We start from the raw sequence: 13,356 nt of genomic DNA, 5'->3' as shown, positions 1-13,356 counted from the left end.
ACACATTCCCGCTTGGTGAAAGTGCTTTCTATCCAGGGTTTCTGGGACTGTGAACAAAAAGAAACAGTTTGATATTGTAAACAGTCGACAGCGGGTGATTTTCCTGTTCAGGTCTTATTATGTTTGCATTTAAAGAACAGAAAAAAACAAGGCTGTGATTATATTGATTGTAGTTTTACAAAGACAAGAAAAGCCAGTAAAAAGAACATGGGGATAAATCAAAAGTGGTACCGTTTTATTTAGAAAAGATTTCTCTAGAAATAATGAAACGTCCTAAAAGTGGTTCTTGTTATCCCCTTAATCCAGGATTCAGTCAATGATAAGCAAAAGGGGTTAGAAGTTGTAATAATGAATAAGTACTAATATATGAAACTATACAGACTATATATATAATATAATACTAAATATAATACTATATACAGACAAACTATAGTTCAGGATGCACTTCAGCAAAAGGTGCCTGCCAATGTTGTAAACTGCAATAAATGAATCTCACTGTGTATCCCTATTCCTTTAAAACAAGGATTTATGTCACAGGAATTTTCAATTAAATGCCTCATGCCTTATTGTTCCCCAGTACAGCTCAGAGCGATTAGCACCATTAATCCCTTGCAGCACAAAGAAGGGAACCTGCAAACACCGTCACCTGCTGTACACCAAAGCGTTTCAACTATTCCTGAAAGTCAAACAATAGTATTACAACCAGAAATGGAAATGTTGTGAACCAGGCAGTTAACAGCAAGTCATTTTCTGCTGAAGCAAATGATCACTAGTCAACCTTTCCATGTAGTTAAATATAGGCAGTGTAGAAACAGTAGTGACTCAGCATAAAAGAAAAGAGCCCCCCCCCACTCCCCCAGCAAAGTTCCTTGACTAAATCTAAATCATTTTATCTTTTTTTTTTTAAGTCACTTGTATCTAGTCCCATCTATAGTGCCTCAGGTTCTATGCAACCTACAACAAACTGCAGTGTTACTGAAAAATCTCAACAAACAGGTCATCCCACAGCTTGACCAGTGACACAAGCCACTGAGTGTACCTGGATGTACTCTTCTTCATCGATGTGTTTAAGGGCTTTGTACAGGAACATGCCAAGGCTTCTTCATGCATCTCCTGGAATAACCACGGTCAACACAGCCTCGCCTGAGCACTGGATCATCAGCAACAAATCACTATACTTCTCTCTGCCTCCGTTTCTCAGAAGAAATATCCATATGGGTCTCAAAGTCTACAGCGATGCTGTTGTCATACAGATCCGACCAGAGTTAAAAGCCGAGTGATCAGAGAGAGGTTGCAGCCTCCAAACTCCATCCATGGTTAATATGTAAGAAGCCACTCGGGGGGCAGATGAATGTGCCTGAGACCAACTAGATATTATACTTAGGCTGGGGAGAAAGACAAGGAAGGTGGGGGTGTGGGAGAGGATTAGTGGATGGGCAGAGGCCTCAATGATATATACCTAGTTGCTACTGAGGACACACCACCAACTGTGATTAACACAGGAGTACACAAAAAACCTCTCCCAACAACACAGGCCACACACACACACACTTTTGTTTTGAAACTTAATTCGAAAAGAGCAGCACTGAAAAAACGTTATCCAGGTAAAAATGAAGGCAGCAAACTCAGGTAACTCTGTGTACTAAAGTAACATCATACTAAACATGGTTTACATATTTAAATAAGGCAGTGGTTTTGATGTTCACATTGAGTCTTCCATAATGGAAAACAATTCTGTATCGAGTAAGTCATCACAAAGCAATCCTAAAAGATTAAACTTTTTTTTCTTCTCACAGTAGTTGCAGCATTTATGAGTTGGGGTATGATGAGTTGGGATGTGATAAGATGAAACACAAATGTGTCTTTAACAACGTCAGGTCAAATTAATTTGCACTTTTAATTTGCACAAGTTACCTACAGCTATATTGCTATCAAGTTATTTTGTTTCCATTCCATTTTGCTTACATGCTGCTGATTTGGTATCTGTGACTGTTTTGTCTGTTTTATTCTATCCTGTAAGCAGTTGACATGTCAAAAATTTAAATGTGCCGTGGACTGGCTGGTGATCTGATGATAGTGAGGTTTTAGTAGGTGTGAATTATTATAATGGAAAATGGAATTATCATCTCTTTCAATATTAATTCATGTTTTGGTTGAACCATTCTCTGAACCCGTAGTTAACCACAGTGTAGCCAAACCTTCAATTTAGTTATATTATCAAAACCACTTATTTAGAAGAGAATGCACCTGGAAGGTTGATAATAATCCCTAAATCCCGGTTTTAACTGTGTGCACATTTACAGCTATAAAGCTAAAAAAAATGGACATCTTTAAAAAAAATGCACTTAAAAAAAAAACATATACAGTACCACATTTTGGACAAAAAAGCTTATTTACTTTCATACTGAAAATGTCAAGGTATTTCTTAAAGTTTCTGAATTTGATTTTTGGCTGTACTAGCATTCAGAAATAACATGTATCTGACAAGGCACATCTTGTACAGGATCATCTACTGTTGATATAACATTAATTTCTTGTACAGTATACCATCATTACAGTCAACAATAAAGTATAATATACACAGTCTTTATTTCATATTAATTCATTAATGTTTTTTGTTTAGGGGGTGTTACATGTATGTTTTGTTACATGTAACATGATGCCGATTGCTGAAAACAACATTCGATCAAAAAAAAAAAAAAGGAATGAATATTTGTATAGATATGTATGTTTATATTACAACGCAGCTTGTGTGGTAGGATAAATACAGCTTCAACTAACAACGGTAATTGGTAGATTTCATTTTGTGTGCCAATTAGCGAGCGTTGATAGCAACACTATTGTCATGGTTTGCTTCTTAAATTTAATCAAACTTAAGAATCAAACTTAAAAGCTGCAGATGTCCTCATTACTTTTACTCTAGTTGTTGAGGTGAGGTTATTATCGTGTACTGCCTTGTAATTGTATCCCGCAGGTCATTGACTCTTCAGTGCTCCCTTGTTCATTGAATTAGTGACCTAATCGATGTCTGTGATGCACTGTTGAAGAATGCTTTCCTCAAAAATGTTGGTGTCTTCTTAATCTAACAAAGTGTTAATGAGGCAGGACTGTGCTCTGCTAACCTGTAACCATGGCACCTGAGAATGTCAGGCAAGAAAAGACTTGAACACTTCAGAGCCCCAGCCAAAAACACACACATTCTCCTACTTCCTCCCTCCCCCTTCCTCTCTCTCTGAGCTCCAGGTTTTAGGATTACTTTGTTCCTGTAGGAAATATAACCCAGCACCTTTCCATCTCTCTGGGATCAACAATATTGGATACTGAGAGTTTGGTTCATGGGCATCCGCGTGTGCGTGTGCGTGTGCGTGTGTGTGTGTGTGTGTGTGTGTGTGTGAGACCATTTGCACCAACACGTGTTTGTGGAAGTGAATGTGTTCGAGGGGGGGGGGGGGGGGGGGGGGGGGGGGGGACACACACAAATCCAATCTTATCACGGTCGCTTTACGACACACAAATTTGATGTTATCTCTGTCACTTTATCTTCCTAATGTCATCTCGCCACACACACACCCACATCATGACCACACACACACACAAAGAGAGAGAGAGAGAGAGAGAGAGAGAGAGAGAAAAACCAGAAACCTTGCCAACTGAGCTCTTCCTTCCCCCTCCTTTTTTAAAACAATGCAACGAGGCTGGCTGGTCAACCCGTCGACCCATCATTCCTCTGGCCCTACCTGACGTAAGATGGGGTGAGATAACATCTGGCTTGGTATTTCTATTACCCATTAGAAAAAGTGGAGGATATGGGGTCGGCACTTTAGAGTGAGCAGTAGCCACAGAGGAGAGGGGTTCTCAGAAAACCAACAAAAGCCATTTTATTTTTTACCTATTTACTTAAGAAATCGGTAAAACGTGTACAGACTGAAATATAGCTTCAAGGACTTTCCCACAATTTGGAATGGAAGATAATAAGGTTTGGGTTTAAGATAACTGAAAAATGAAATGAGAAGGAGCAGCAAAAATTTGTCCAACTGCCTCACTTTCCTGATACATATTTGATTATCATTATTATAGATTTTTACAACAAGAATTACAATTGAACCACTGGTTGGTATATGGCTATAAATAAAAGCATGGACACAGAACTAGGGCAACCTCCACGGTACAGTGAGCGAAGGCTCCTGTCTGGATTTTTCCATGCCATAACCTTAATTCCTCACTGTTGATTATCTTTGCATTAGGGCACATCACAGGGGAACTGCAGTTTTGCTGGTACTGCAAGTACTAAAGATCTGGATATAGAAACCGACATCATACATTTTGAAACTGCAATCAATTAGAGCTAAAGCGATTAGTAGATTGATGGACGGACAGAAAATTAAATTGGCAATGTGAATATATAAAACAGTAAATTAAATATCCAACTGTTGTTTGGACAAAACAATTCATTATAAGATGTCACCTTGGGGTTTTAGGAAATTGTGATAGAAATGTTTCAATATTTTCTGTCATTGACCAAACAATTAATCTTATAAAGAAGAAAGTAATAAGCAGATAATTCAAAGTTGGTTGCAGCCCTACAATCAAAACAAGAGCAAAAGAAGAGCAAAAGAAGAGCAAAGAGTACCAACACGTGCTGGTATCAGTCTTTGGGGAGGACCAAGTCAAATCTCAAGTCATTTGAACCAATCCTAAAAAGGGCTTGGCAATATGAAAAAAAATCAAATATCACAATGTTCTTGACCAAATACCTTGATGTCGATATTGCGACCACATTGTAGGATTGACAAACTGGTGCTTTTACAAAATATCATTTACACAATGATTTTTGATAAATAATCATCAGAATAAAATAATTTTTAGAGCTTTCTGCTAAGTACAGAAAAACTTTACTCTAGCAGCCTTCAAAACCAGGAAAAGACCACATTACAATATCCAAAATCTAAGATGATATCTAATCTCATATCATGGTATTGATATAATATAGATATATTGCCTAGCCCTAATCCAAAGTCAAATTCTTATGCCAGAGAAAGCTTCAAATCAATTTTTACTCAACAAACTAGGAGTCAGGACTAAGATCTATTATGTTCCTGAATGATGACCATCAATATAATAGCGAGGCAGTTTGACTGGATTTGAACATTTTCCTTTCAAGGCTGAATCATTAGTGTTTTGTCAATAGCCAAGGTTGTGTTTTATTGGAACCTTTATTTGGACAAAAAAAGGCTGTGCAACAAATTCTTCACACTCAAACACAAAAGGTCAGAAGAGCTCAGAATTAAATGTTTTTAAGGTGGTCCCATGTTCTTACGCTCTGAGGAAACAATGTCAGGGCAATCATGAATGTAATCAAAATGATTAATAATTTCCAACAAGTGTGAAAACTTTACAATACATCTCACAACAGGCCAGTCCAATTTAGATCGCTAGTCCTGATTTTGGTGACCTGGCTCTTATCTATGCCTTAAGTTTACAGCTCTAGCAAGTAAAACTGCCACAAGTCCATATTTTTGATAGGGCCAAATCAAAATCAAAATCGTTTTTTTTTTTTATAGGTTTTTGCATTCATTAAAAGAGAATATATCACACACTGTGGGAAATTTTGACACAGACATGTCTTATCAAGTTGCAATCCTTTCCACATCTAAGTTGTTATAAGATCTAGGCCTATAAACGATTGTTAAATGGAGTTAAGCAGTTCATTATAACCTCCAGATAAGATTCTTGGAAGAAAGGAAAGTCAGCTCATATAGTCATGAGACCAAAGTGTGACGGCTCTCCAGCTCTCATTATTGTGCCCCCTGGACATACCTAGTAATGTAAGGCATGTAGTGGCTACTCTTCTCAACATCTGGTGCTAATGGTCACGTGAGCCTATGAAAACCCAGGTAAACTAGTCTCAGCATAGGTGATAGCATCAGGGACAGTGTCGAATCACTGCTTATAAACCTCTTTGCTCAAATAACAATCAGAGGGACTGCAATATCAGCATTTAAAATGGAATACCTCACTTTGCACATACAGTGTACAGTTAGATATACTTAGTTGGTATTCTCTCCAGTTCTCTTTGGATAAAGCACATGCAAGTCAGCTGCGTGCCTGACCAGAAGCTGCAGTTCTGCAGGGTGAGGGGAAGCAGTGGGGGCTTCTGGATAATATCTACAGGGGAGCACTTCATTCATAAGATCAACAGACAAACATCAACTGAGACTGTGAGACATTGTGGTGACATTTTTTTTTTAAACCCAGTCCAGTGCCACTGGAAAAACTTTATCAGTCACCTTAAAATGGGCGTGTGTGTGGTGCAAAAGGATTAGAGCGTGAGATAACAGAGCACACACAAGTCGTGCTAAAAATCTATTCTGGAGCACAACACAGTGATGCGAGAAGACCCTTTTCTACCAGGTCACAGAGCACTAAAACCTGAGTTGATGACCAGTTCAACCATCCAGTATTACATAAGAGACTGTCACTTGCATTAATAAGGCTCTATTACCAGTTGGTGACACAGATCAAATCATGCTGACTGCTCTGAGGAAACCAGACCAGCATTAATTTATCAACATTACTTCATTAGACTGCTATCAAAATTCCCAGAGCAGCAGCACAGGAGTGTCGCTCATGTAAGCTGGGGCATGTGACCAGCTCAGGCCAGCACTGTGGGAAATTAGACAGTTTTGCACTGAGACAAAAGACAGGCATCAGCTGCTCCAGCGAACAAAAGGAAATATTAACCAAATACCGTATTGCGAGATTAGATATCATTTGCAATGATATTTTCTCCATCTTACAGGTCACAACACAGTTAAATGATGCTGAATGTATCCAACTGTTCAATTGAACAACAAATGTATGCAGCTTCTTAGCCATCACATCCACATTATTATTTCTTTTAACTTGTTAAACACTGTGAGACTGTCTTTTGATAACTGCATAAAAGTGCCCACTAAAATTAGGTTAGGTGATATGATAAAAATGTGTCTACCTTTAGAGACACACTATTCAGACCATGGTATCTTTCACACCAACAAGATAAATAAATCATCAAGTAAATATATCATTATCTCAAATTACACTAAGTATATATATATATAGATGATTTTTACCCGCATCTTTCTCTCCTCATCTAAACTTCCCTCATATACTGATCACATACTGGGTATATTACGATACACAGCTCTCACACACTGTAATAACAACACTGTGTGGTCAATATTAATTTACACGTTTAGTTTCATGTCATCATCATTTTCCATTCACCCCGAGCTGGTCTGCACAACCCAAGAGGACTAGACAGGAAATCCGTGGAGAAGAGGAAACGATACAACAAACAAACACTAATGTTGAGGTAAGTGTTCAGCCATGTCTGCAACAGGCCTAAAAGCCTTACGAATCAGCTAGAATAATTTTGTTTGTTTTCAAGTTTTATTTTACTGTTTTTATTGTATTATTTTTAACGTTGTTTGGTCCTGTTTACACAAGGATATTCGTGCAAAGCCCTTTGTGACTTTGTTCATTAAAAGGTGTCATATAAACGCATTATTATAAAAACACATCTCTTACTAGAGGGCAAGCAGTCATGAGTGTACGTACAGAGGTATTCCAAACCAACAGACAAAAGCATCCAGTTTAAATGGACTTGGCAGCCACTCAAGGTGGCATTGACTTGTTACTGGCAATGACTGCGTGTCTTCTTGTCCGACATCTGAGAGAGCTGGCACAAATGTGTCAACTTCTCTGAAGTGCATTCTTTTATCTGGTGAAGAGAGGCTCTGTCTCTGTTGTCTCATGGTAAAGAAACATCTGCTAACATCAGCCAGCTACCGCAGAGCTACAGTAACGTTAGCTTACGTTGGTTAGCAGCACTTAACGTTAGCGCTAGTGAGCTAGCCATTTAGCCTGCTAACGTTACGCCCGTGTGTGATTTGGTTGTTTTTTTTCTTGCTAGACAATGTGTCACCGTGTAGCTACTTTACTCATTACGTGCAAGTCCCAGTATTACAGCGAGTCGCAGTGTTACAGCCAGACACCAGACAGCAAACGCAGAAAATGCCAACGGGATCTGGGATGGGTGCCTGACAGGCAAGAGGCAGCATGCATCGGGGGACCTGCCACTCAAAACCCCCAATCAGTCACAACGATCCTCCGCGCCAATTTGACAACACTATCAAGCCCAGAGGAATGCAGTTGACTACTCAGATAGTATCACATACCATTCTCTTCACCGTTGAGACTCAGGAAGAGCTGTGGCGTGGCTTTTATCCATCTATCGGCGGTGCTCTCGGTTAGCCTTGGAAGGAAAGCCCAGTGGAGATTGGAGAGATCCGCTTCGGCTGCAGCTCCAACGGAAGGTTGCCTTTTCATAATTGTGCGACTCCAGACTGACGCTGCATGACGAGCCGGCTGACTCAGCCAGCACACTGTCACATGGTTGAGGCGGAGCCAGACATAGAAATAGATATGCAGATACCGCATTGGCCGCTGCTGTAAATCTTAGCGATACGTCGACGCGTCCGCCACATTGGGACGGAGTCGAGCCTCCTAATAGTTCTCTTAATTACATTATGCTCCTAATCTATGCATATCGAGGCAGAAGGTCTAACGTTACCCACTGTTAAATGCATGATTTCTCGCAAATTTATGTATTGATTTAAGAGTGTTTTATTTGTTACAAATGGCAAACATGTATTTACGCTATACACTTGTTTATTAAATATGCGGGTTTTCATAGAAAAATACTTTATCTTGTGTAGATAAGTACACGACTTTAAGCTTTCAAGTAATTTAAACGGGAAAAAAAAAATCACCCTCCCCTCCCATGAACATCCAAAAGCAGCACAAAACTTGCACAAACGTCTGGCATTTCCAATTAGTCTTTATACTTAGAATACAGATTGTAAAAAATAAGAAATACCGTCATCAATAGATCTGTAGTCATTGGGTCAGAATGGAACTCCGTCCCAAAATGGCAGCGACAGAGACGCATCTCACAAGCCGGATGCGTTATCTATGCATATAGATCTATGGGTGCCTGCGCCACATGTGCGCGTTGTTTTAGTAAATATAGTTTATGAACCCTAATAAAGCCACGTTTAGGGAGCCTTATTAGAGAGTTGTAACCAATAGGAGTTTTCTTAGTTTTATAGACTGATATCAACAGTAACAAATGAGTCATGTCACAAGGAGATAGTGGTTGTGAGGAGGGAAAATCCATACAGAATATTTCATAGCTGTCAGTTTAGTCTCTTCCCCAATGCTTATTCTAAAGTTAAGAAAAAAATTCGTATTCAGAATTTTAATTTAAGTATATAAGACATTTAATTCTTTACTCTTTTAGAGATGGAATGTACCAGCTGTTTTAGCCTCTTCACTGGCAACCTCCTTTATTGTAAAATTAGTTTTGATTATTGATCAATGCTTGGCATGGTTTGGCCTCTGATTACCTCACAGAGCATAAAACCCCCATAAGTCATTAAAAAAATAAACTTGTCTACTCTCTCAGTTCATACACTTTTCCCCCCACCAAACCGAACAAGTCACCGCTGGACTAGAGATGTACCCTTTATGTTCAGGAATGTTACATTCCCGGAAGTATCTGTGTGGAAGTTTCAACAAGGAACTGAATGCACGTACAAGAACTTTAAATCTAAGTTCCTTTTAATATAAGGCAATGAAATAAATCACATCATACAAACAAGTTACACATAAACCCCAAAACAGTTATCAAAAACTTTATATTGTGGCTACAAGTAATTTAAAACCCACCCCACCCTGATGAAACTGTCAAGCTGAATATTATAAAGTGCTTTCTCATTTTGTTGTATGCAATCATCACAGAGGCAAATTCATTAGTTTTTTGAACGTGAGCCTAGCAGACCTTTCAGGCACTAAACAAGCCTACACAGTATTTATTAGCTTTCTAATCATTCACAGCAGTCAAATGAACCCATACTGTTGATCAACAACTTAATCTGTTGATCAATAACATATGTTCCCTTGCTTTGCAAAATGTAATATTAAAATGTAAAAAAAAGAAGAAGCCTCCAGCAGTAGGGTCCATTCTCATTACTGTAAGTCAGCATCGTTCTCCTCCTACGGAACAGTCAGTTCTCCCTTCTAAAGTAAAGAGGAAAGGAAAAGTTAATCATCTTTCAATTTAATGTGATAGTTTACCAAATAATCATGATACACAAAGAGATGTGATTTTAATTTGCAATGCGTACTGCATACACTACAGCAGATGAGCGGTACGTTCTACACATACCAAACCACAGAGATAAAAATTCCCAATCCCAACAACTGCAAGCAACAACATGCAGAGGGCAACATGGACATGTTGGTAACTGCATGAAGGATGGAGTAATGTAAGTATTAATTCCCGTTGGCTGGAAGAAAAAAAAAGGATGAGTGGAGAAAGAGAATGATGAAACAAACTGGAGAAATAAAGAGTTGAAGTAAATGGTATTCCAGGGCCATGGAGTGTGGCTTTGAGAAGCTCTTCAGACCTATCAGATTATTTTCAATCAACTAGAGACACCTATTGGTCAGTTAATGCAAAACACTGTACTGTCCAAATGTAGGTCCTCCCAAGTTCTTTGTATTTTAAAGGCATAACATTTGTTGTGTCTTTGAATATCACATTGACCCTGGAAATCAGGGGTTAAAATGTCAAAAGAAAAAAGGGACCAAAAGAAGCTGGTGAGAAAAGAGAAGGCACTGCAGTAAGCAACACTATAAAATGGCAGGAGAAAAGTCTGGGTTTGAGGGAAGCACACCTGGCAGCAAAGGTTCCCTGGATGAGTCCAAGACCTGGTGAAGATGAAGCCAGGTCAGAATTGTATTTCTTTTTTATGTCTCTCACATACAAAGACAAGAATATTATTCACACATCTATACACATCCATGTAAACTTCTCTCAGAAGTTCTCAATTCATTTGGGACCTCAGGGTGAGAATGTAAGGCATCAAAGACATTTTTGCATATATGTATATCAACTAAGGGTGTGACGAGATCTCGTTTTACGAGATCTCGCGAGATTAAAACATGACGAGATTTCTTCGTCGAGGTGAAAGTTATCTCGTGAGGCGATGTGATGTCAGCGTGATGGAGCGTGAAATTACTATTGAAGATCCCCTGCCACTTTTAAATCCTTTGTGTGGCAACATTTTGGTTTTTGTTGTTTGTTTGCACAGTTTGTGAGAGCAGTACTTTGGTTATTGATACACTTACTGTTTGCATTTAAAATGTTATTTACACTCATTTTATTTATACTGTTTATTTTTTATGTTCGGTTTGTGGAAAGGAGTTAGTTTTCTCGTGTGAAATTGTACAGGGCAGAAGCCAGTTGTAGAGTTTATACAAACATTTTGCAGTGTTTGCACGTCCTTTGCAAAAAAAGTTAAATAACATTCATCATAATAGTTGATTTCAAAATGCACCTAAATTGTTTTGCATTTTGTGATTTTTCAGTTAATAAAAAAACTATTTTCCATTCATATATTTCATCGAGGATTTCTTAATTTTTTTTTAAAAATCTCGTCTCGTCTCGTTCTCGTGAACCCAATCCTCGTGATGTGTCTCGTCTCGTGGAGTAAGCGTCTCGTCACACCCCTAATATCAACTGACAAAAGATACAGATTTTGGGGTCAACTGCATTACTTCCAGGCAGCCTTTCATTCAGTTCATGCCAGTTGTGGATTTAAACCGGTGGTGTGCAGTTAAAACTATGTTTTACTTTGATTTACATGTGTATTTCCAACACTGCTTACATTTACGGTTTTGTCATTTTAAAAAAACATTAAAATAAAATAGGTTTTGCAGAGAGAATGCCTACACTCATATAATGTCACTGTAGGGCATTCTGGGGGTGATGTGGAAATTGTAATGACTGGGTGTAACACAAACTGTCACAACACATGCCAGGCTAAGGAGCATGTAAATAACAGATGTATTTCCATTGCTGTACATACAGTTCTTCAAAGACAGCACAATATCATGGAATAGACTTGATCGATAAGCTACAAGTGGGTGACTCACAGTGATTTCTGAAGTTAAAGAAGAATTAAGTACAATGACAGTGAACTGATGCTGTAGTGTTTAATCAGTCCGTCTAACTGAAGAGAGCTTAGTGATGTAAAATAAAGGTTAAATTCAAAAGGGGTTTGAAACACAAGTGTGCAAATTCTATCCCACCTTTGCTCATGATGACTCAAAATGTTTAAAATATCCGATTATGCTGTGGACTGTGGACCATGCAATATTAAAAAAGATGTTAACATCTAAAATGTAAACAGTTAGAGATATAAACACTCACAGTCACAACTGAGTTCACATACTTTTCCCCATCTGGACAAGAAACAGTAAAGGAACAGGGGAAACTGCCTGGAATGATTTCCCTAAAGAGTGCCATTCAATAGGCAGACTAACTTTTGCTTGCTCAGGTGGTCCGGTGCGACCTGCTTCCTCTTCGTTTACTTGCATAACAAGAGAGTTGCGTGGCAAACAGGAAATGATGCAAACTATGTAGCTGCAGTTGTAAGAATGAAGGATTTCAAGAAAAAGTAGCTGTGCAATAATGTCGCATCAATCCTTCAGGGCGGACCAAGAAGTTGCTGAACAGGTAAGATGCCTTTTATATTATGTTATGCACAGGCTGCTTTCATGAACTGGTTGTGGAAAACATATGATACAGATAAAAGAGGATTTGAAGTTCTTCAGAAATACATTGAAACCTGTTGGAATGCTTGAAGTACCACTACTGTGCCAAAAATATATAAAATACCTTTGAACTCTCTGGTCCTCTCACCTCATAGGTGGTTCCAGCCCAGAACTGCCTCATCTCTCCCCTGCACCCGGCCACCACGGCGGAGGTAATTAGGGTGAAGGGCACTAGATAGAGTAGGGCAGGCTGGCCCATCCCTGACAGCAGCATCACAGCGAATGTTACTATCATTCCCAGCAGATAGGCTACAAGGAATGAGAGATGGACACAAACAAACACATAAGGAGAGAGACAAGGTCAACCTGAAACTTGCAACACACACACACACACACACACACACACACACACACACACACACACACACACACACACACACACACACACACACACACACACACACACACACACACTTTGAATCCAGGAAACATCTGTCTGTAAACGTCATAATACAAGAAAAAGACAACAGAGACACCTAGTGGTCAGCAAAAACAGTAGCTATGTTTCCATCCACATATTTTTATTGAAATTACGTGATATCGAATGAAAAATGCCTTATGTAAACATCGACTCAAATGAAATATGTTTGCTCTCATTGGATGTCTTGATCGATATACGGCTTATGCGATAAA

General features: G+C 38.8%; 2 protein-coding genes and 1 pseudogene across 4 annotated transcripts in view; all 3 read right to left on the bottom strand.

Moving 5' to 3' along the window:
• Positions 1-8,420, bottom strand: part of LOC116692235 (transient receptor potential cation channel subfamily M member 7-like) — a 19,710-nt pseudogene extending 11,290 nt beyond the window's left edge.
• The window catches only part of LOC116689707 (transient receptor potential cation channel subfamily M member 7), an 89,912-nt gene that overhangs the window by 17,213 nt on the left and 59,343 nt on the right, over positions 1-13,356 (bottom strand). The gene's annotated exons all lie outside the window — the stretch shown is intronic.
• sppl2a (signal peptide peptidase like 2A) overlaps positions 9,646-13,356 on the bottom strand; it is a 17,646-nt gene continuing 13,935 nt past the window's right edge. Inside the window, exons 15-17 of one of the 3 annotated variants that reach the window (XM_032516343.1) lie at positions 12,812-12,972; positions 10,782-10,815; positions 9,646-10,122 (exon numbers count right to left, since the gene is read on the bottom strand). In XM_032516343.1, the coding sequence (XP_032372234.1) occupies positions 10,082-10,122; positions 10,782-10,815; positions 12,812-12,972 (236 nt within the window). In that variant the 3' untranslated portion in view covers positions 9,646-10,081. The remainder of the gene's footprint in view (positions 10,123-10,781; positions 10,816-12,811; positions 12,973-13,356) is intronic. The other 2 variants (XM_032516360.1, XM_032516352.1) reach the window with 2 other exon arrangements.

This window comes from Etheostoma spectabile, chromosome 1, assembly GCF_008692095.1.
Source record: "Etheostoma spectabile isolate EspeVRDwgs_2016 chromosome 1, UIUC_Espe_1.0, whole genome shotgun sequence".
NCBI classification, from domain to species: domain Eukaryota; kingdom Metazoa; phylum Chordata; class Actinopteri; order Perciformes; family Percidae; genus Etheostoma; species Etheostoma spectabile.
Note: the sequence above shows the minus strand (reverse complement) of the source record. Positions and strands in the feature narration are given on the sequence as shown.